This window comes from Sinocyclocheilus anshuiensis, unplaced genomic scaffold (assembly GCF_001515605.1).
Source record: "Sinocyclocheilus anshuiensis isolate Anshui unplaced genomic scaffold, SAMN03320099.WGS_v1.1 scaffold13, whole genome shotgun sequence".
Taxonomy (NCBI): domain Eukaryota; kingdom Metazoa; phylum Chordata; class Actinopteri; order Cypriniformes; family Cyprinidae; genus Sinocyclocheilus; species Sinocyclocheilus anshuiensis.
In genome coordinates this window covers 1055071-1075505 of record NW_015538026.1, presented here as the reverse complement: position 1 = coordinate 1075505, position 20435 = coordinate 1055071, and the positions used below count along the sequence as shown (strand labels likewise).

The window sequence follows — 20435 nt, the reverse complement described above, 5'->3', positions numbered from 1 at the left end:
TTTAGTGTGATGTAGGTGTACAGATTCATCCTGGGGTCACTGTGCGTCACTTGTACACGTCACATGGCTGTCTATTAATGACAATACCTTTGTACTCGAGGATGTAAATGGAAAAACCTACCTGCTGTTACCTTCGGATTTACTATTATTCAGGAGTTAGACTTTAACCTCAGCTTTTCAGAGCAATAAGTCCAGAATATTTGCTCTCAAGCAGTTCACAGAGAAGACAGACTTGAGGATATGTCTGAATTCTGGAGTAATCTGATTTGATTAGATTTGAAGATTTGCAGTTGTTTAGGATTTTCTCTAAGGTAATGTACAGTCATTTGTCTAATAACATGGTTAGTTTCAATGATCCTTATTTTATATAACCGAAACGCACGTAGAGGCACTGATAGATGGTGATTTACCCACAGATTGATAGGGCAGTGGCTAATTTGAATTATGTAAGATACAAAATGTGGTTACAGCTTAATTGTTCTAATCGGTGTTGTCTTTTTGAGGAGTGGTAATATTCGTGTTTTTCTTTCTTTTTCCGGTTTGATCTATGGTGTACCACTTCTGCTAATGTTTTCTTCTTGCAAAGCCAAATACGTTAAGTTGTTATAGAGAAAGTTCCAGCTTTGAGATGTCAGCAGTTTTTGCTGGTTTATTTGTCACGCACTTCATGACTGGACAGTTCTCGCCTCTTTTGAGAACCTCTAAGACCAAAAAAATAAAATATAAATTGTTGAACATAAGTTTTTACATTCTTGTATTGTAATTGGTTTATGAAAGCCAGTGATTCTACCATGATTTACTGACTTCATTTTAAAGATCTGACATTTATTAAATATAGAATTAAATTTTCACTATTTAGGCAGCTTTATAGGTTTTGAGGATGTTATATTGCAATTATCTGCTTGCTTCATGCACATACTTGACTGAACACTTTAACCTCCTTTTAAAAAGTTCAGTGGTGTGAAACCACAAACACTTCATAACTTATGTAGCTGCCTGCCTGGCATATCAAATGTTCATCTGCCGTTTTTTCTAAATGGGTTTATGACTGATAACGTTATTATTACAGGTGTTAAAAAGCACAGTCAAGAATGTATGGGGGGAACCCTGTCCCAGTTTTCCAGTCAAGGTACATGTCTTTTCTCGCCTCTGTCAGTGGTACATTTATTCTTTTATTCTGCGAGTGGAACTTGTACCTGAAACACATACAAGGGTGTTTCAATATAGCATGTCATGTCATGCCTTCTATCTCTCTCATATCGGTTGTCATAACAGTTGTCAGGAAGGTCGTTGTTACAAATCGCTGAGGCAGGGTTATTAAAGATTTGATTTTTTTTTTTTTTTTGTTTAGTGTCAGGTCTATTTTCAGAGTTGTCTGGTCTAAGTTCATTTTAGTTTTTATTTAAGTTGTATTTTAGGACTGCCAAAGCTAATGCGCTAATTGTTGTCATTTGAATGGTTTTGAATTGAATTGGCGGTAGATATTGCTGTCTAGTAGCATTTTCACAATTCACAATGTTTTTTTTTTTAAATAATATAATAATTATAAAAATAATATAATTTATTTATAATATACGTATATATATATCTAAAACTAAAATTAACATTTGGCCATTTTTTTTTTCATTGTTAGTTTGAGTCATGTAAATATTTTCGTTTTTCCAATTAATATTAGTAATTATTTTTAATTCAGTTAGTTTGTGTTGACATCTGGTGTGGAAGAAGTTGACTTTGTTGTTACTTTCAAACAAAAAAAGGACCCTCTGAAAACTTTTCCAATAAAGTTTAGACACCCAGAATTCTTTAGAATCATGATATGGTAGTATTTCACTGAAATCACAGAAATAGCCAAGTTAGTTCATCAGAAGTAGATGTCCACATTCTTTATGGTTATATCCTGCATGTTGCAATAACACTGAGTTTGAACTGTTTTTTGTTGTTGTTAAGAATAGTTCAGTTTAGAACAAACTGAGAACAGATAATATTCGAAATAACAAGAAATATAGTGATGTTACTGTTAACATTTAGGGGTCATAGTCATTTATTGACAATCTGTTAACTATCAAAATTATTATTTTTATCATTATTATTTATTAATTATTTACAATTAAGTTATTAAAACTATTATATATATATATATATATATATATATATATATACACAGACATATTGTGTTGTGATTATATTATAGAGGCTTCTCACCTGAGCCGCCGTCCCAGGGCTCTGGCATGTCTCGTCCTAGTGCCAAATCCATCTACAGTAAGTACAAAACCCATTTAAATAACATATCCTAAAAATAATGTACCATAATTATAACTTGACTTTAATGCTTTAGTGCAAAGGAAGGCGTATGCAGAATCAATCAGCAGACAACAAGACAACTTTCAGTACAGAGTAGAGGTAAGATTGAATCCATGTGTTTGTTAACTACACTTATTAACTAATAATTTTGAAATGTTCGTTTGTGCTGACTGCATGTTACTGATGCATGATCTTAATCTGTTAGCACAAAGCCAACACCCACTTCACTAATGTGTGTTATACAATATAACAGACAACCAACGCTTATCTAACATGCACTGTAGAGATTTCGATTTCCACACAAACTGAACTGGAAAATGTGATGACGTAGCAAGGCTGAATTTCACAAGTCCCTCTATAACAATAGCTTCTGTGTGATTCATATGTGATCATAAAACAATATAAAATCTAATTCTCTTTCTGTTCCCTAGCACCTGTTCACCTGTGTGTTAGATGGCAGAGAGGTGAGCAGCATTGATGACTGTGTGAACAGGTTGAAGAATATGGACAGTAAGGGGAAAGTGTGGGGTCAGGACATGATCATGCAGCTCCAGGCGAATCAGCTACAGCTGTGTGACATAGAGACCAAGGTCAGGTGCACACTTTATGTTCAAATACTCTAATCTGAACAAATAGTTTTGCCTTTTTAAATGGTTACATTACACAACAGTTAGTTCCGGTACTAACATTAAACTCTTCCTCTGTTTCCTGGAATTGTAGGAGTTTTTGGAGTCTGTGCACTTGAGTAGCATCAGAGCGACGAGAGCTGTTCTGGACAGTTGTGTGTATGACTCCCTTCTCATTATCTCAGTTCAGGATCCTAGCCAGAGAGCTCCACAGGCCTTCCTGTTCCAGTGTGAGGAGATTGGGGTGAGGAACAATACTCTGCTGTGTAGCCAAGAATGTTAGATTCATCCAAGGGTAGATAGTGGTGCATCTGCACAGTATAAATCTGTCTTAATATATCTTGTGGATTGATGTGGGAGTTTCCATTCCACTCCCTCTGCCAGTGTCCTTATTGTTTTTTATAAAGGTATCTGTGGTGTTTTAAATCGCTAGGCTCAGGAGGTGGCAAATGATCTGGAAAAGGCAATACAGCAAGGAGGGGATGCCACACCACTGTTTAAAGAACCACAGATGGACATCAGGTCAGCTGCTGCCTCACAAAGCTGTTGTACTGAGAATCAAGCATCAACTTTTTCCCTTTAAATGTGCTAAAATGTAATGTTCTAAATGGACATTATTGATTATTTGGGATAATAATTTCAATATATAATTTAAAAAAAATGTTTTTGTTACAAATCCGTATTAAGTGAGCTACTCGAATGATCTAAATAACAAAGATCTATTATTTATTTTTTCTCTTACACTGCAACCTCAATTTTTATCAGTGCTGTATTGACAGTGATATATTTTCTATTTCTAGGAGCCATTTGGAAAGCATCATTGGTCGGGGTTATCCAGGGAGCATGAAGAGACCAGTTCTCATGCAATCAAACTCTCCTCCCCCAGAATTCCCACCTCTTCAGAACAACAACTATGAAGACTATGGTGACCACTTGAAGAGTTCATTTCACTCAGAAAAATACACTTTTAAATAACCTAATCATAGACATGATTATAAACAACTAAATTAAAAAATAGTAAAGTGGTAAAATATAAAATAGTAAAAAATATAAAAAATAGTCACACTTGTGATCTTCGCAGTCAAAAATGTTCGCCATAGGAACTGAATGGGAAATACAAAAATACAGAGCAATTATTGGGGGGGGGTTAACAGCCTACAAATCAGCCGCAGTGAAGTAGTGTTTCATAATGTCTAAATATATATATTCAAATGCAAAACTTTATAAAGGTATGTCTGAATACCATGGTATTACATATCAAATTCTTTATTTCTCTCAATAAAACAGGAAATATAATAAATATATATATACACATGCATACATACACCAGAGGGTTAAATTAAAGTGCTCACCCACTAATGTATCATGTCAGAACAAATTTCTTTTGGTAAGTAATAGATCTTTTATAATTCTTTTCCCAGATGACAGACGGCCTTCATCCACTATGCCATTCCCCAGAGATGAAGCCCCTAATAGGCCAATGCAGTCCGATCAAGAGCAGACTCAACCTCCATTCAGTGATGTAGAGAGAGATTCGGTTGGTTGTTTTTACTGACAATTTTATCACACGATATACTATTATCCATTCATTCATGAATCAATTTATTGACATTTTCTCTATTAATTTTATCATTCTCTACAGGAGATTTTTAACCATGTAGCGGCCGACATTGAGATCTTCACATATAAAGTTGGCTCAGCTTTGCCAAAAGATGATGGAAAAAAGAAAAAGAAAAATGCTGCAAAAAAATTTGGTGAAAAATTAACACACAGCACTTGTTTTAATAATTTAATTTAATATAATTTATTTTTTTAATTTAATAATTTTTTCCCCTAAAGGATGTAAAAAAAAAAAATCTACAAGATTTCAACATTAAAACATGTTTTATTCTTTTTAATTATAGTTGCAAGTATGCCACCTGTGGAGGAGTACATATCCTGTCTGCAGAAAATAAAGTATGGCTTTAACCTTCTGGTAAGTTATATAAATGTAATTTTTATGATTGTTCCTAACACTACCATTTGTATAATTTTTTCAGTAGTCTCGTTAAATGAATTTTCAATAAAAAGCTCACATTTTCATACTCATCTCTACTTGTGACAGGGGAAGCTGGATGGTCACCTAAAACATCCTCCTGCTTCTGATTTGGTTCACAGTCTCTTTTCTTCCCTCGCCTTTGTAAGTATCTGTTTGTGCAGTTTGTTTGCATTGCAGTCACATTTCATACATTTTCTTTTCCATTATGTAATGAAAATAGCTGTTATACACCTGAAACTTCAGATGGTGAGTCAGTAGGACCCACCTGACTTGTTACCTATTTACAAAAGCATAGCAATGTATAAGAAAGTATAAGAAAGTTGTATAAGCATGTACAGTTTTGTATTAGGCATCTATGGTTCCATGAAGAACCTTTAACATCCATGGAACCTTTCCGTTACACAGAAGGTTCTTTATAGTGGACAAAGGTTCTTTCGATTTTTACAGTGTTATTTACACTAAGAAAATTGGTTCTTTTAAGAACTGTTCACTGAAAGGTTGTTTGGGGAACCCAAAATGGTTCTTCTATGGTATCGCAACAGAAGGTTCCAAAAGTTCCCCCTTTTTGAACTTTTATTTTCAAGAGTGTACTGTCTGTCCAGAGAAAATTCTTTACTTTTGATGATTTAGTCACTTGTTCACCACTGAAACTTTACAACATATCACAAGGTTAAAGGTCAGGAGATGCACCATATAACCCCTCATCACACTCCGTTCCTGAATGTTTCTTCATGCTTCAGATGGTGAGTCAGTATCCTCCCAACATCCCTCCCACAGTGCTGAGTCCACTGCTCACAGAAAAAGCCCTGCATCTCCTGGGAAGATGCGTCACACCAAATGAGGACGTACTGTGGGGCAGTTTGGGTGATGCATGGAGCATCCCAAGGTCTTCTATTCTACAAAAAAAAATTCCTCACAGATTAGCAAACAAAGGAGAAAAACTCATGAATTTTCTGTATTTGTTTTTTTCCAATCAGATCCAAATGGCCAAACGGGAATCAGATCCCTCCGTATTATCCCGAATTTTACGACGGTTGGCAGCCCCTTCCGCCTGGTCCATCCCTGTCCCCTCCCAGCAGCAGGCAGCTGTCACGGAGCAACAGCGAACGCTTCCCACCCAGGAACGCCATGCAGAGGTCACCTGAACAGGTAAAATCTCTCAGAGGGCAAACTTCAACTTAGTGATCTAAGCATGAGGATGTCATAAAATACGTCAGGTGTTTGACATATACATCTTAATCTAAGGTATAATAAAGTGAAATGAGTACAAATTACTGTTTAACCTCTCTTCCAGGACAACAGAGCCTGGAACACACCACCCATGCGGTGAGACATATCATGTGTGAACTCTCTTCGAAATACCCAAATATATAGGCAGTTGTGACAGCAATATAAAACAAAGTTTATTGAACTTTAAAAGTACATAGCCTTTAATGGACACTAAAGAATTTAAGAGGTAAGTTTCAAATCAAGTCTAGTAACACTTTTGTCTTATTTTATAGCAGGTCAGCTGAGCTGCCGCTCTACATGAGGGTGATCTATGACTTCATGGCAAGAAACAGTCAGGAACTGAGTGTGATGCAGGGTGACATGGTACAGGTAATCGCCTGACCTTTAACCTCTTGATATGTAAACACACCCCACACAAAGGAAATTGTGCAACTTCAGGGGTGAACAAGTGACTAAATCAATATAACAAGTGACTAAATCAATAACGAATTTTGGTAACACTTTACAGTTAAGGTCCCATTAATTAATGTTAGTTAAAACATTAACCAGCTTTAACTAACAATGAACAATACATTTGTTAAAGCATTTATTAATCTTTGTTATAGTTAATTAAAATACAACTGTTCATTGTTAGTTCATGTCCAACAATTACAACTTTTGATTTTAATAATTTTTGTAAATGTTGAGCATAAAGTAATGAAGAAAAAGCATTTATTAATCTTGATTCATTTGAACTAAAGTAGTAACTAATTATAACAAGTTTGATCTTTTTTCTGTGTGCAGAAAATGCATACAGTTTGTGCTTATACACTGCTATGCTTATGTAAATAGATAACCGACAAGTCCGGGCAATGGTGGAAAGTGAAAAATAGTCGTAATGAGGACGGTTATGTGCCTCAGAATGTTCTAGAGCCTGTTGATGGACAAACGCCAACAGTAAGTCATGGCCAATGCATACATTTTCTTTCAACAAATTAATTTTTTACAAACTTGCTCTACATTTTTCTTTAAAAGCAATCATTTCAACAATGTATTAAGGACATACTAAACAATGGCTTCATTCTGATTTTTAAACATCAGCTGTATGAACACCAAAAAACTGGTCCGTCAATGTATGGCACCCAATTTTTCATCACTGTTTGGTCAGGACATGTATTATGTATATTTAACCAGCTAATTGATTTTTGCTATACACAATTCATTGTTTTATGAATTTTGCACCTCTGTATTTTCAGCTAAATATGAGAGGACCTCCATCTCTAGATATGAATTCTAGGCCTGAGGAAGTTAAAGCCTGGTTACAGTACAAAGGCTTTTCTAAAATGTAAGAAACCAGTTCTATCATCTTTCATTTTATCTTTAAAGTGAAAAGTGAAGTGACGTGTGGTGACCCATACTCGGAATTTGTGCTCTGCATTTAACCCATCCAAGTGCACACACACACCCGAAGCAGTGGGCAGTCATATTGCTGCGGCACCCAGGGAGCAGTTAGGGGTTTGGTGCCTTGCTCAAGGGTCTCAGTCAATACTTGCTCAATACAAACCAGAGAGCGCTGGTTATTCACTCCCCCCACCTACAATCCCTGCCGGACCAGAGACTCAAACTCGCAACCTTCGGGTTACAAGTCCAACTTTCTTAACCATTAGGCCACGACTGCCCTAAAATACAGTCAAACCTACAAAAAAGTGCACTCAAAAAGTGTCATTAAATTATTACATTTTGCAGACCTTTTCTGTATTTTTGACTGTGGATGTATTGGTCTTGGCACTTAATTAGCTGGAAGAGCACATTGAGTGCATTGATTCTTTAAACTACACCAAAATGTAGTTCTGACATTATTATACACAACAGAAATAGCTTGTTACTAATACAGTAACATGCTCCAAAAAGTTATTAACTTGATTCATAATCTATTTGTGTAGGACAGTCCAGACTCTTGGCGTGTTTAATGGAGCAATGTTGCTGGGAATGAAACGGGATGATATCAGAGCAATATGTCCTGAGGAAGGAGGTCGAGTTTTCTTCCAACTGCAGAGTGTCAGATCCACCATTGCAGTGAGTGATGCAGCTCTATCTGTTTAAAGTAAACTCACGCCTTGTACAAATTCTGTTATTTATGAAGCACTTTTCATTGTGGATTTCATTTTAATTTCCTTTGCAGCTTGCCAGTGAGGCTGAATACAGTCAGTATGGTGGCCGCTGATAATCTGAGGAAATCGGTGCATTTTGATATCAAGAATCTGAACGTGTCTGGACCTGAGTGAACAAGAACTATTCAGTAAAAACCTCAACATTTCCATTCATTAGACAGTTCACAGTTATTATATTACTCTTCACAGATGCAAATGATGTATACATTTAATGCATTCATTTTATTTATTTGGTTGTTCCATTAAATTGATTTCCACTGATGTCACTGGGGTGGTGGGCACTTTTTAAGTTGTATGTTATTTAGCTGTTATATGAGCTAAATGAAAATAAATAATGTCAGTAACACTCTGATCCTGACACTGTTTGCTAATTGTGCATTGTATATTAATAAATGGTCAATGATCAACACATTAGTAGCCAATTTGGTTGACTAATTGTCTTTTTTTGCCTCAAAAAGTTTATTGGTCTTACAATAATCTTTTGATTTTGGGGTTAAATATGTTACATTTAAGTTCCAGTTTAAGTTCAACAATCCAGTTATGGGTTTGTGTTTAACCTCAAAGCAGTAATAGTTAATTTAATCAGGATGCCTTTGATTTGATAGTTTTTATTAGGATAAAAACCTGTTTTGCACTTAAATGTGGGATTGCATTATATGTCATTTATGGCAGTTTCATTTCTGATCAATAAGGCCTTTTTAAAAATGCACTGAACACAACAGTGCTCTGCTTTATTGGGTCAAAATAAGGTACTGATATTCATGCTTTTTATGCTTTCATTCAAAAGTAGAAAATCCAAACAGTGAAATATCTAATATAACAACTATCATTAGGATGTAAATTTCACCAATCCTTTTTTTTATTGGGAAGGTTAAAAAAGAAAAAGCCAAACAAAATCTTGTCCTTTTCACGCCTTCTTGTTTCCCCATTTGGCCATCTTGTTGTTCACGGGTGTTTTAATGAACTTGTCCGACTTCATGTATTCTGCAATCTTCTCAAGACTCTTAACAGGGAACACAATTCATATCAGAGTCACAATTATTAACATTAACATTTATGTGAGAATATCCAATTATATTCAGTTTGACAAAAACTGAATCCAAACCTCAAAGTGATCCAGGAATGATCTTAGGTTTTTGTAGTCATCCAGGCACTCTGGGTGTAACATACGATGCTGATCCAACAACTCATACATGATGAAGTCCACAAAAGTGATCTACAGGATGAGACAAAAGTGGGATGCGCTTGTCAAACAAATGATCTCCTTCCTATCACAAAAAGGACAAAATAAAGTGCTTCCAAACATTATGCCTATTTACCTTGTCCCCAGCAAACCACTTCCTGTCACCAAGGAAGTCAGAGAACTGCTTTAGAGTTCCTGGTAGTTTCTCAGTGTAGCATGATTTGTTTTTGTCCTGTAATCAAATAAAAATGGATTACAAATAATTTGTGTTATCAATTAACAAATAGATTAATATTATTAGTTGCAAATCTCTTCAATGCTGTAATACATATTTTTATATAATCAATCACTCACAAAGTCTCCATAGCAGAGCTGGACAAAACCATTGCGGAAATCCATTGCCTGGTTTTCCAAGATGTCAACTCTCACCTGCGCTTCTTCAGTTTCCCCACCTAGAAACACATTAGAAAGGGAAGTCTAACATTACTCGGATGGCTATTTTCAGTGATGCTTGAGATATTAAAATAAATAATAATTATTATTTTTTTTTTTAATGAATAAATAAATGAATCAAGTACTCACAGAGGTTGTGTTTGCGGGCGATGTATCTCATTATGGCATTGCTTTGGACTACTTTCGTGTCTCCATCCTCTAGATAGGGCAACTGGTGAAGGATAATGGTGGTTAGTTATTGCATGTTAGACTGAACAATACTATGAGGGTAACTATGTAACTTACATTAGGAAAGTCCATCCCAAGTTTGTCTTTCTCATTAAACCAGCAGCTTTTGTCATAGTTGGGAGCTGCAGGGCAAGAATATAAAATCAACTCAATGTGCTTTTATATAGACAATCTGACTATGTTTGCTGCTGTATGTTATAATGATCATCACTTACCCTCACCACAAGAATAGAACTTCTCCTCATACTTAGCACCAGTGTATTCCAACAGCAGACGGATTGGTTGAGCAAGCTGTAATCAGATGAAAATCATGAAATATAGCTAACTTCGGCTGCTGTAAATGTTTTTCTTACTCTTGAAATAATTAACTTACGGTCAAGATATCACACTGTATAATTAATATCCTTATTCGCATATTTAAGATATGGGCAACACTAATAAGCTAGAATATCAAAAGAGAAAAAAAATACAGGACGAGGCTTGATTTTTACGCATCTTCTCATGTCTAGCTTGCAGCAGACTGACAGATGGGGAATGGTTAAGAATGTTCGTTTTTGTGCATGTTTTTTAAATTATAATAATTAAGTGCATGGAAAAATCATTATAATAAACACTGCAATATTCCATGAAAAACAAAAACGGTCAATTTCACTTTCATGATGTCTTTAAATCTTCAGAAACATACAGTAAATAAAGGGCACTTCAAAAACCAAGATGATACACTTATTTAACCAAAAAAACAGTGGAAAGTGTAATATTGGACATTTCATTCACTTACCTGACACAGCTCACTGACTACTTTTTCTAGAAACTATGTTGTATTCAGAATGCTGAATTTTTCATTAATATGTTGATTCTGGGTAAATTCTTTATCCATAAATTTGGGTAATTAATATAATGTAATGTAATAATATGATGTAGGCTAAAGTGTATGAAGACAAATCTTATTTCTCTGTATTAAAAATTGACTTTCTTTGTAGCTATTTCCTATCATTAAATTCTATGAAAAGAAAACGTTTTCCCAGGGCTTTAAAAAGGCGTAAAAAGTGAAAGCCCTTCTTAAAGAATGCCGCAGGCGTTTAGTCTTAATTTGCAGTTGCATGTTGGAATGTAACCATACCCGAAGCGGCTTCCAGATAAGTTTAATATTTACATATAGCGAAGTATCAGTGGGCATGGCGAGACAAGACAAAGCATGTTCAATTTTATCCACAACTCCTGTAAAGACCACTGACAAGCTCTGAACCCCATGTTTAAAGTACAAAGGCATCAGCACCAAACTTTGCCAACGGATTATTTCAAGAATAGAGTATCGACTTCACTAAAGATGTAACTTTATGTAAGCTTTACATATTAACAGTGTTGGGGGGAGTAAAGTTACATGTAACGGAATTATGTAATTTAATTACAAAATAAATTTAACTGTAATCAGTGATGAAAATATTTTATGTAGGCCTAACGGCCTCAGAAGGAGTCAAAAGGGTATGTTCAATATAGAATGTTCAGAAAAGTGCAGACTAAGGATGCTCAAGGTATAAATGTACATGTATCTTTCTGTTGAGAGAGTCTCTCTTGGTTGTTGTGACCAGTGGGCTCCTCCCGGCCGTGAATAAACGTTTATTCCTGCAAAGAGTAACTTGGGAGTCGTGTCTGGTATATGCTGCACAGCTGAGGAATAGAAGTAGCCTACTAAAGATTCCACACTCAATAGACCACCGCAAAGACAGTGATAGTGTTGGAAGACTATAGAGCCTCTGGCTGAGGCTGTAATACTCGGAGTTAGTATTAAAGATCCTGTGTTGGACCAGCAACAGCTGAGAAGGACAGTGAGAGTGTATAGATGCTAAAGACCTGTGTGCTCATATGTGATTGAGATAGTGATAGTAGCTTCTTGATGGGACGCCGTCACCATACTTAGGGAAGTAGTGTATGTATTTGGGGAATTAGCTCGAGATACTGTAGATATTATATTAATAACTGGAACCCTTGTTCTTCATAACCTCTGCAATTCGCTCTGGCATGCTGGATATTAGCTTCTGGGTCAAATCCTGAATGATGGCGATCCATTCTTGTCTTAGTTATTTGAATTGTCTGTGGTGAAGTCAGATTAGTATTGGGAATTTCCACGACATCAGTTACAGTTACTGAGGAAAAATGTGTAAGTTACTTATGAAAATATTAAAGATTACAAAGGGAGTTACATCTGAATATTTTCACCTGCACCCACATACAGATTTAATTGACTTCTCTCTCAAATTGCATTGACTGCTCTAAAATACGAGACACCAATGTTTCAGGAGTTTAGGACACAGAATAGGACACGTTTCTACGATAGCTGTTTTATTTCCTATTTAGGTTTATGTATTTATTTTTTAAGATTAACTATGCAAAGATTTGATTTCAAAAAACAGTATCATAGCTATTAAACTATTTCTTGTTATGGGTTTAAAGCTGTAGTTAACCTCCTATTTACATTTCCAATCCAAAGTAACCTTACAAATACTGCATATTAAGTATAATAAATGTGTATATTTTTAGACGTGGCAAACCACACCAAGAGCTATTTTAATCTTCTGTGATGACTGCAAGTTACGCAGTAAACATTTTGTAGAGATCAAATAAAAATTAATTTAATGTGTAATCACCACAAAATATTTCTTACCCCGCGTATATCCCAGTATGCCAATTTCATTGCCATCTTGCAACTTGCAACTTGCAACGAGCACCTCTGTGCAGGAGCAGTAGAATGGAAGTGGTGCGGGCGCGCTAGAGTGCAGTGTGGACGACGGGCGGGGCAAAACGAAACTTTGGGGCGTGTCCAGACTGCACGCAAATTCCGTCTTCACCATCACGCTGTTCAAAACTCGCACGAGTTTCTTTCTCCTGCTGAACATTTTTGTGCGGCGTCGCATAAATACAGTACTAAACAGTATAGATTGTATTATTCTTTTTCTGCAATGACATATGCATTCCAAATACAAACACGTTTTAGCATTAAAGCCCATTCACACCAAGAACGATAACTATATTAGCTATCGTCTGTTTATTCTGCTTTAAAGGGGTCATGAACTGGCTTTTTAAAATTATGTTATACTGTTGTCTTAGGTCCACTTATGACGTTCGCGTGGTTTTTACATTCAAAAACATCAAAATCAATAAGTAATAGCTATTTTCTACCCTGGTTTTGAGGCGGCTGGAGAAAAGCTAGGTTTTTATGGGCGTGCCGCATTGAAAACTTTGAAGTAAACGCCCACTGCTATGATTGGATAATAGTTTTGCATAGTAAACTACCTTTTGTGTGTCTGTTTGACAAGCCATGTCCTTCATTCACCTTTTCTTTACCGAACAATCAATTTTCCAGATGTCCCAAACAGTCAGAAGGGAGCTTCATCAAAGAAAATAAATTTGCACCAGTCTTCTGCTGTCCAATCCTTGTGCTTCCTGCAGAAATTCAGTCTGTCCTTGACATTTTTCTTGTGGAGAAGTGGCTTCTTTCCTGCCCTTCTTGACGCCAGGCTGTTGTCCAAAAGTCTTGGCCTCACTGTGTGTTCAGATGCTCTCACACCAACCTGCTGCCATTCCTGAGCAAGCTCTGCACTGCTGGTGACACGTTTCCGTAGCTGACTCCTCAGGAAGAGATGGTCCTGGCACTTGCAGGACACTCTGGGACGTCCTGAAGGCTTCTTCACTGCAGTCGAACCTCTCTCCTTGAAGTTCTTGATGATCCGGTAAATGGTTCTTTCAGGTACAATATTCTTTGTAGCAATTTCCTTGCATGCAAGGCCATTTTGATGCAAAGCGATGACGGCTACACGCGTTTCTTTGGAGGTAACCATTGCTAACAAGACAACAATGATTGGAAGCGCTTCTTCCCTCCTTTTATAGCAATCAGTCTGCTCTTACAATCTAATTAGTATGATAGTGATTAGTACTGACTAGTACTCATTTACACTTTCACATGTGCTGCTGATATCATTAGTCAATTAATGTTAGCTGGTCATTTTGTGTCAGGATCAAAAAACAGTGATTTTTTTTTTTGTGTGAAAAGTTAATTTTTTTGGCCAATGAAGCTTTTAGCATTTATTTAAAATGCATCTGATCACTCCACACAATAATCTAGAAGATAACTATATTAGCTATCGTCTGTTTATTCTGCTTTAAAGGGGTCATGAACTGGCTTTTTAAAATTATGTTATACTGTTGTCTTAGGTCCACTTATGACGTTCGCGTGGTTTTTACATTCAAAAACATCAAAATCAATAAGTAATAGCTATTTTCTACCCTGGTTTTGAGGCGGCTGGAGAAAAGCTAGGTTTTTATGGGCGTGCCGCATTGAAAACTTTGAAGTAAACGCCCACTGCTATGATTGGATAATAGTTTTGCATAGTAAACTACCTTTTGTGTGTCTGTTTGACAAGCCATGTCCTTCATAGTTCCACAATACAGTCATGGCCAAATGTTTTGGCAGTGACATAAATTTTGTGTTTTGAAAAGTTTGCTGCCAACAGCTTAAGCAGCAAACTTTGCAAAACACAACATTTATGTCACTGCCAAAACTTTTGGCCATGACAGTAGTTGGAGCCTTCTGTGACTTTGGTTTGACACGTACACATAATCATGACATGTCAAGCGATCTCTAACAAAGCAATAGTGACACATGGTACAAATATTTTTTACTTACATAAGTGTGCTGCGCCATTCCTGTCGGATCCAATATAGATGGCACAGCATTGCTTTTTAATCTTAGTCTCTGCAAATCCAGCATCCACCTGTGTCTTGTTTACAAAGGAATCCGCGGTGAAATGAAGCGAACAAATGGTCAATGTTTTACTCACGTGAGCTGAAACTTCATTAAAAATAAAGTTCAACCACGCATTTCTAATATTTGAGGAAGGTTATGCAGCGACTGGGTTCTTCCACATCTAGGCACTCCACAATATTTTGCGATCTTCAACGGTATGTTTATTGCTTGGTTGCTCGGTTTAGCACCACTTATGTTATTTCCCTACTATTGCTGCGTCCCAATGTGCCTACTTATACTACGCCCTTAAAGTATGTACTCTTTTAGTGAAGAAAAAGTACACACTTTTGAGTGTGTAGTAGAAGAGTAGGCAAGCTTTGGGACATACTATAACGTCATACAATTGCGTCTTTAACGGTCCGCTCTGTCGCATAATTACACGCATCCCGTCACTGTAAACTGGCCTGTCAATCATCATGGCACAGTTAACATCCTCCACATTTTATTTCATTTAACTTCCCATCGTATTGGAGAGAAATTAAGTAGCATGTTGATCTGCCAGCCGTGGGTCTTTATGCGGAGAACTCTGCTCATATTTTTTGCATAATGATGCATTTAAAAGTGAATGGCCAAACGGATGTTTATAAAAGTTCACATTGTTGTTGTATATGAAATATCCTAACACAGATAACATTAAATAAAATGTTTTAACAGGTTAAATGTTGATTATTAGTAACTCAAACCCCTTTATCTAAACCTTTCTACTTAACCGTCGGTCACACACAACCGCCATGTTTGTAGTTTTTAACGTGTTTTATTCGTCTTTGTAGTTCTGAACCGAATCATTCCTCAAAGCGCAATGGATTGTGGGTAGTATTAGCCATCTGAGTGTGCACGGATCCACACTTCAAAAATCTACCTGAAATAGTAGACCATCTGGGGACTTCTGGCATACTCTTTTCAACATACTATGCTTTGCGACACACTTACTTTAATCTCGCATACTATTTAGGATGGATAGTATGAACATTGGGACGCAGGGCATGTTATGCAAGAATCAGTGGGCAGGGCTACAGAATTGGCATTGATATTCTTCTGTGGAGGTGGTGTATAACCTATCTATTAGGCACATTCTAGGATCTGGCATTCGCTGGGCCTGGTGTCAATAAAAGCTTTTATTTCAGTAACAAGGAAGTTTTCAGTTCTGAAACTTACAGGATATTCTTTTAGTATGATAACTTCTTATATATCAAAAGCTCAAGTAAATGTTGATTTCTCAATTCATGACACCTTTAAATTCTCGAGCTTGTTGTAGCAGGATTGATTCAGATTGGGTGTCAATGTTTTTCTGAAAGTGATTCCAATGATATCGTTTCTTTGTGCCTTTATTGTTATAGCTGTGGTGTGGACTCTGCTATTCTTTAATATTGAGAATGATTTTTAGAACTGTATCTTTATCGTTATCTTTATAGTTATCGTCCTTGGTGTGAACAGGCCTTTAGTGAGGTTTCCCCATAGAGAGAAAAAACGCCATTTTTAAAATTCATTGAACAAAACGGTGCTCTGCTTTATTGGGTCAAAATAAGGTACTGCATTTAATGCTTTGTTTTCAAATGTAGAATAACAATCCAAACAGTGAGATCTATAATATAGCAATGGAATGCTTCTTTTCTTTTCATGGCATCAGATAGTCAAAAATCAAAGTGCTACACTCACCTGAACACTTTCAATTTAAAAAGAAGTGCTTGCATGTCTACAGACAACAACTGAGAATTCTGATTGTCTTGTAATGCTTTTATAATCAATACTAATGTTAACTGTATCACTGGGATGTAAATGCAACTAAATATCCTTAAATCGCTTTGATAGTTATCGGAAGGTTTAAAATTGTGGTCCCCAAAAAAATGATCAGTGTGCTGTTTAACTGTATTGACCTTATAATCAAAACAGTTGGTGGTGCACCTTATGATGCTTTACCAAGACACAATCTTGTTAGTTTCACTCCTTGTTTCCCCATTTGGCCATCTTGTTGTTCACAGGTGTTTTCATGAATTTGTTTGACTTCATGTATTCTGCAATCTTCTCAAGACTCTGACAGGGAACACAATTCATATCAGTCACAATATGGTTCATCTTTTAACATTACAACTTAGGTGAGACTATCAAATCATTCTGTGACAAAAGCTGAATCCAAACCTCAAAGTGATCCAGAAAACATCTTAGGTTTTTGTAGTCATCCAGGCACTCTGGGTCAAACATACGATGCTGATCCAACAGCTCATACATGATGAAGTCCACAAATGTGATCTACAGGATGAGACAGTGGGATGAGTGTCAAACTAATAATTTTATTAGATATACTGTTATATCCTGCCACTTGAAATGGACAAAATAAAGTGCTTCCAAACATTATGCCTATTTACCTTGTCTCCAGCAAACCACTTCCTGTCACCAAGGAAGTCAGAGAACTGCTTTAGAGTTCCTGGTAGTTTCTCAGTGTAGCATGATTTGTTTTTGTCCTGTAATCAAATAAAAATGAATTACAAATAATTTGTGTTGTCAATTAACAAGTAAATGAATATTATTAGTTGCAAATCTATTCAACGCTGTAATACATATTATAGAATCAATCACTCACAAAGTCTCCATAGCAGAGCTGGACAAAACCATTGCGGAAATCCATTGCCTGGTTTTCCAAGATGTCAACTCTCACCTGCGCTTCTTCAGTTTCCCCACCTAGAAACACATTAGAAAGGGAAGCCTAACATTACTCGGATGGCTATTTTTAGTGATGCTTGAGATATTAAAATAAAGAAAGAATGTTTTTGGTTTTTTAAATGAAGAAATAAATGAATCAAGTACTCACAGAGGTTGTGTTTGCGGGCGATGTATCTCATTATGGCATTGCTTTGGACTACTTTCATGTCTCCATCCTCTAGATAGGGCAACTGGTGAAGGATAATGGTGGTTAGTTATTGCATGTTAGACTGAACAATACTATGAGGGTAACTATGTAACTTACATTAGGAAAGTCCATCCCAAGTTTGTCTTTCTCATTAAACCAACAGCTTTTGTCATAGTTGGGAGCTGCAAGGCAAGAATATAAAATCAACTCAATGTGCTTTTATATAGACAATCTGACTATGTTTGCTGCAGTATGTTATAATGATCATCACTTACCCTCACCACAAGAATAGAACTTCTCCTCATACTTAGCACCAGTGTATTCCAACAGCAGACGGATTGGTTGAGCAAGCTGTAATCAGATGAAATGATATCCATAATGCTGTATAAATAATTCCAGCTGCTGTAAAATGTTTTTCACTGTGAAATGATTAACCGAGGGTTGATATTTCACACAGCATATTTATAAACCCACGGGTTAATGTTCTTATTTTCATATTTATGAGGTGAATAAAACTGATTGGACTAATAACAGAACCCAACCCGTTTAAAAATTTCACATTTTGTTATTTTTAGAATTTTTTAATTCAACTGAATAGTACGAAACTTGGTAAAGGTTTTCACACTTGCTATGTGAACACACACACAAAAAATGGATATGATTCGAAAACATTAAAGGGGTCATATGATGCGATTTCAATTTTTCCTTTCTCTTTGGAGTGTTACAAGCTCTTGGTGCATAAAGAAGATCTGTAAAGTTGCAAAGACTAAAGTCTCAAATCCAAAGAGATATTCTTTATAAAAGTTAAAGAGTTAACCACACCTACCTAAAACGGCTCGTTCTAACACGCCCCAACATACCTACGTTGCTCTGTGGGAAGATTTGCATAACGCCCCCCAAATGTTCACGCAAAGAAAGAAGGCGTAACTTTTAGTCTCACTGTAGTATTGTTGACGCTGCAGCCATGTCGTGAAGACGCTGTCTTCACAACATGCTTCGTTGTGAAAGTGAAACTACTTTGTTTGGTCTTCCAAAAGAGGACGATATGCGCTTCGTCATGCCTGGAGCTGATCCGTGCTGGTCGCTGAGGGAATACATCAACTTTCACTGTGGACGAAGCGGAGTTCAGCCCGGGGGCCGTCACATGTGGTTGCCGCTCATTCGTCGCTCCGGCCGGACACGGCATCAACAGTATGTGAGGGGCGTAACATTTCCATCTCACGCTTGAGGTATTCGGCCAATCACAACGCATTGGATAGCTGGCCAATCACAGCACACCTCGCTTTTTCAGACCGATGAGCTTTGTAAAAATCGACGCGTTTCAAAAAGGCGGGGCATAGAGGAGAAACAATAATGTACAGTATGTGGAAAATAATGTGTTTTTTGAACTTTAAACCGCATAAACACATTTCATTACACCAAATACACAAAATAATGTTCTTTTTAGCAGCATCATATGACCCCTTTAAAAGGTCCTGGAAAAAAGTCACATTTGTATTGGAAATTAATGGGAAGCAAATTTCATCCAGTGGAAACGTTTTGTACTGCACCCAAACAAAATATTACTAAATATTGAGATATCAAACTCAAATTTGGAACACAACTTGTTTAGATTTATGGCTTTTATTTCCATGCAGTTTCAGAGTATGACATGTTTTGGAAAATATATATTTCATATAATATTTGTTAAAAAGTTTATTTTTTATTTTTAAGTCTATGCTTTTTTATTTTTAAGTCTATGCTCAAAAAGCGTTTAACAGGTCATAATTGGATACATAACCATTCCATAAATATAATTTAGTACCATAAAATACCCTAAAATGCAAAATATTAAACATTATCGATCTAAAATCCTGTACATTCATTTCCCCGAAATAAAAAAATCACCCATTTTTGACCGCCACGCGAGCAGCACCAGAGGGTTAAAGGTATAGTTCACCCCAAAATGAAAATTCTGTCATTAATTACTCACCCTCATGTCGTTCCTAACCCGTAAGACCTTCGTTTATCTTCGGAACACAAATTAAGATATTTTTTATCAAATCCGTGAGCTTTCTGACCCTGCATAGACAGCAACGCAACTGAAACGTTCTCAGACCCAGAAATGTAGTAAGGACATCGGTAAAACAGTCCATGTGACATCAGTGGCTCAACTTCAGTTTTGCAAAGCTACAAGAATACTTTTTGTGCGCAAAGAAAACAAAAATAACAACTTTATTCAACAATTCTTCTCCAAAGAATCTTCACACAAAAATGAAAATTCTGTCATTAATTACTCGCCCTCATGTCGTTCCTAACCCGTAAGACCTTCGTTTATCTTCGGAACACAAATTAAGATATTTTTTATCAAATCCGTGAGCTTTCTGACCCTGCATAGACAGCAACGCAACTGAAACGTTCTCAGACCCAGAAATGTAGTAAGGACATCGGTAAAACAGTCCATGTGACATCAGTGGTTCAACCGTAATTTTGCGGAGCTGCAAGAATACTTTTTGTGAAGATTCTTTGGAGAAGAATTGTTGAATAAAGTTGTTATTTTTGTTTTCTTTGCGCACAAAAAGTATTCTTGTAGCTTTGCAA

The 20435-nt window shown here is 36.4% G+C and overlaps 3 protein-coding genes across 4 annotated transcripts in view; 1 reads left to right on the top strand and 2 right to left on the bottom strand.

Moving 5' to 3' along the window:
* Window positions 1–167: 167 nt before the first annotated feature.
* On the top strand, window positions 168–9237 carry LOC107679192 (epidermal growth factor receptor kinase substrate 8-like protein 3). 2 transcript variants are annotated; one of them, XM_016474711.1, is made up of 20 exons: window positions 168–311; window positions 1070–1129; window positions 2192–2259; window positions 2336–2400; window positions 2733–2891; window positions 3022–3171; window positions 3361–3449; window positions 3728–3852; window positions 4349–4464; window positions 4570–4681; window positions 4832–4902; window positions 5032–5106; window positions 5706–5851; window positions 5943–6114; window positions 6260–6291; window positions 6468–6564; window positions 7027–7131; window positions 7431–7519; window positions 8118–8250; window positions 8357–9237. In XM_016474711.1, exons 2-20 carry the CDS (start codon window positions 1092–1094, stop codon window positions 8396–8398), a joined length of 1884 nt encoding a protein of 627 aa, XP_016330197.1. In that variant the 5' UTR covers window positions 168–311; window positions 1070–1091; the 3' UTR covers window positions 8399–9237. The 2 variants fall into 2 exon arrangements, with proteins under 2 accessions (XP_016330197.1, XP_016330205.1); XM_016474719.1 differs by lacking the exon at window positions 8357–9237 and having other exon boundaries at window positions 8123–8222.
* Window positions 9238–9249: 12 nt separating this feature from the next.
* On the bottom strand, window positions 9250–12980 carry LOC107679206 (glutathione S-transferase Mu 3-like). Its single transcript, XM_016474729.1, has 8 exons — window positions 12872–12980; window positions 10425–10500; window positions 10267–10331; window positions 10111–10192; window positions 9883–9980; window positions 9665–9760; window positions 9451–9561; window positions 9250–9348 (listed from the first exon to the last, which is right to left on the bottom strand). Exons 1-8 carry the CDS (start codon window positions 12905–12907, stop codon window positions 9253–9255), a joined length of 660 nt encoding a protein of 219 aa, XP_016330215.1. The 5' UTR covers window positions 12908–12980; the 3' UTR covers window positions 9250–9252.
* A 3516-nt stretch (window positions 12981–16496) lies between these two features.
* The window catches only part of LOC107679185 (glutathione S-transferase Mu 3-like), a 5525-nt gene continuing 1586 nt past the window's right edge, over window positions 16497–20435 (bottom strand). The window contains exons 2-8 of the mRNA XM_016474698.1: window positions 18131–18206; window positions 17973–18037; window positions 17817–17898; window positions 17589–17686; window positions 17374–17469; window positions 17147–17257; window positions 16497–17041 (exon numbers count right to left, since the gene is read on the bottom strand). Of these exons, the coding sequence (XP_016330184.1) occupies window positions 16949–17041; window positions 17147–17257; window positions 17374–17469; window positions 17589–17686; window positions 17817–17898; window positions 17973–18037; window positions 18131–18206 (621 nt within the window). The 3' untranslated portion in view covers window positions 16497–16948. The remainder of the gene's footprint in view (window positions 17042–17146; window positions 17258–17373; window positions 17470–17588; window positions 17687–17816; window positions 17899–17972; window positions 18038–18130; window positions 18207–20435) is intronic.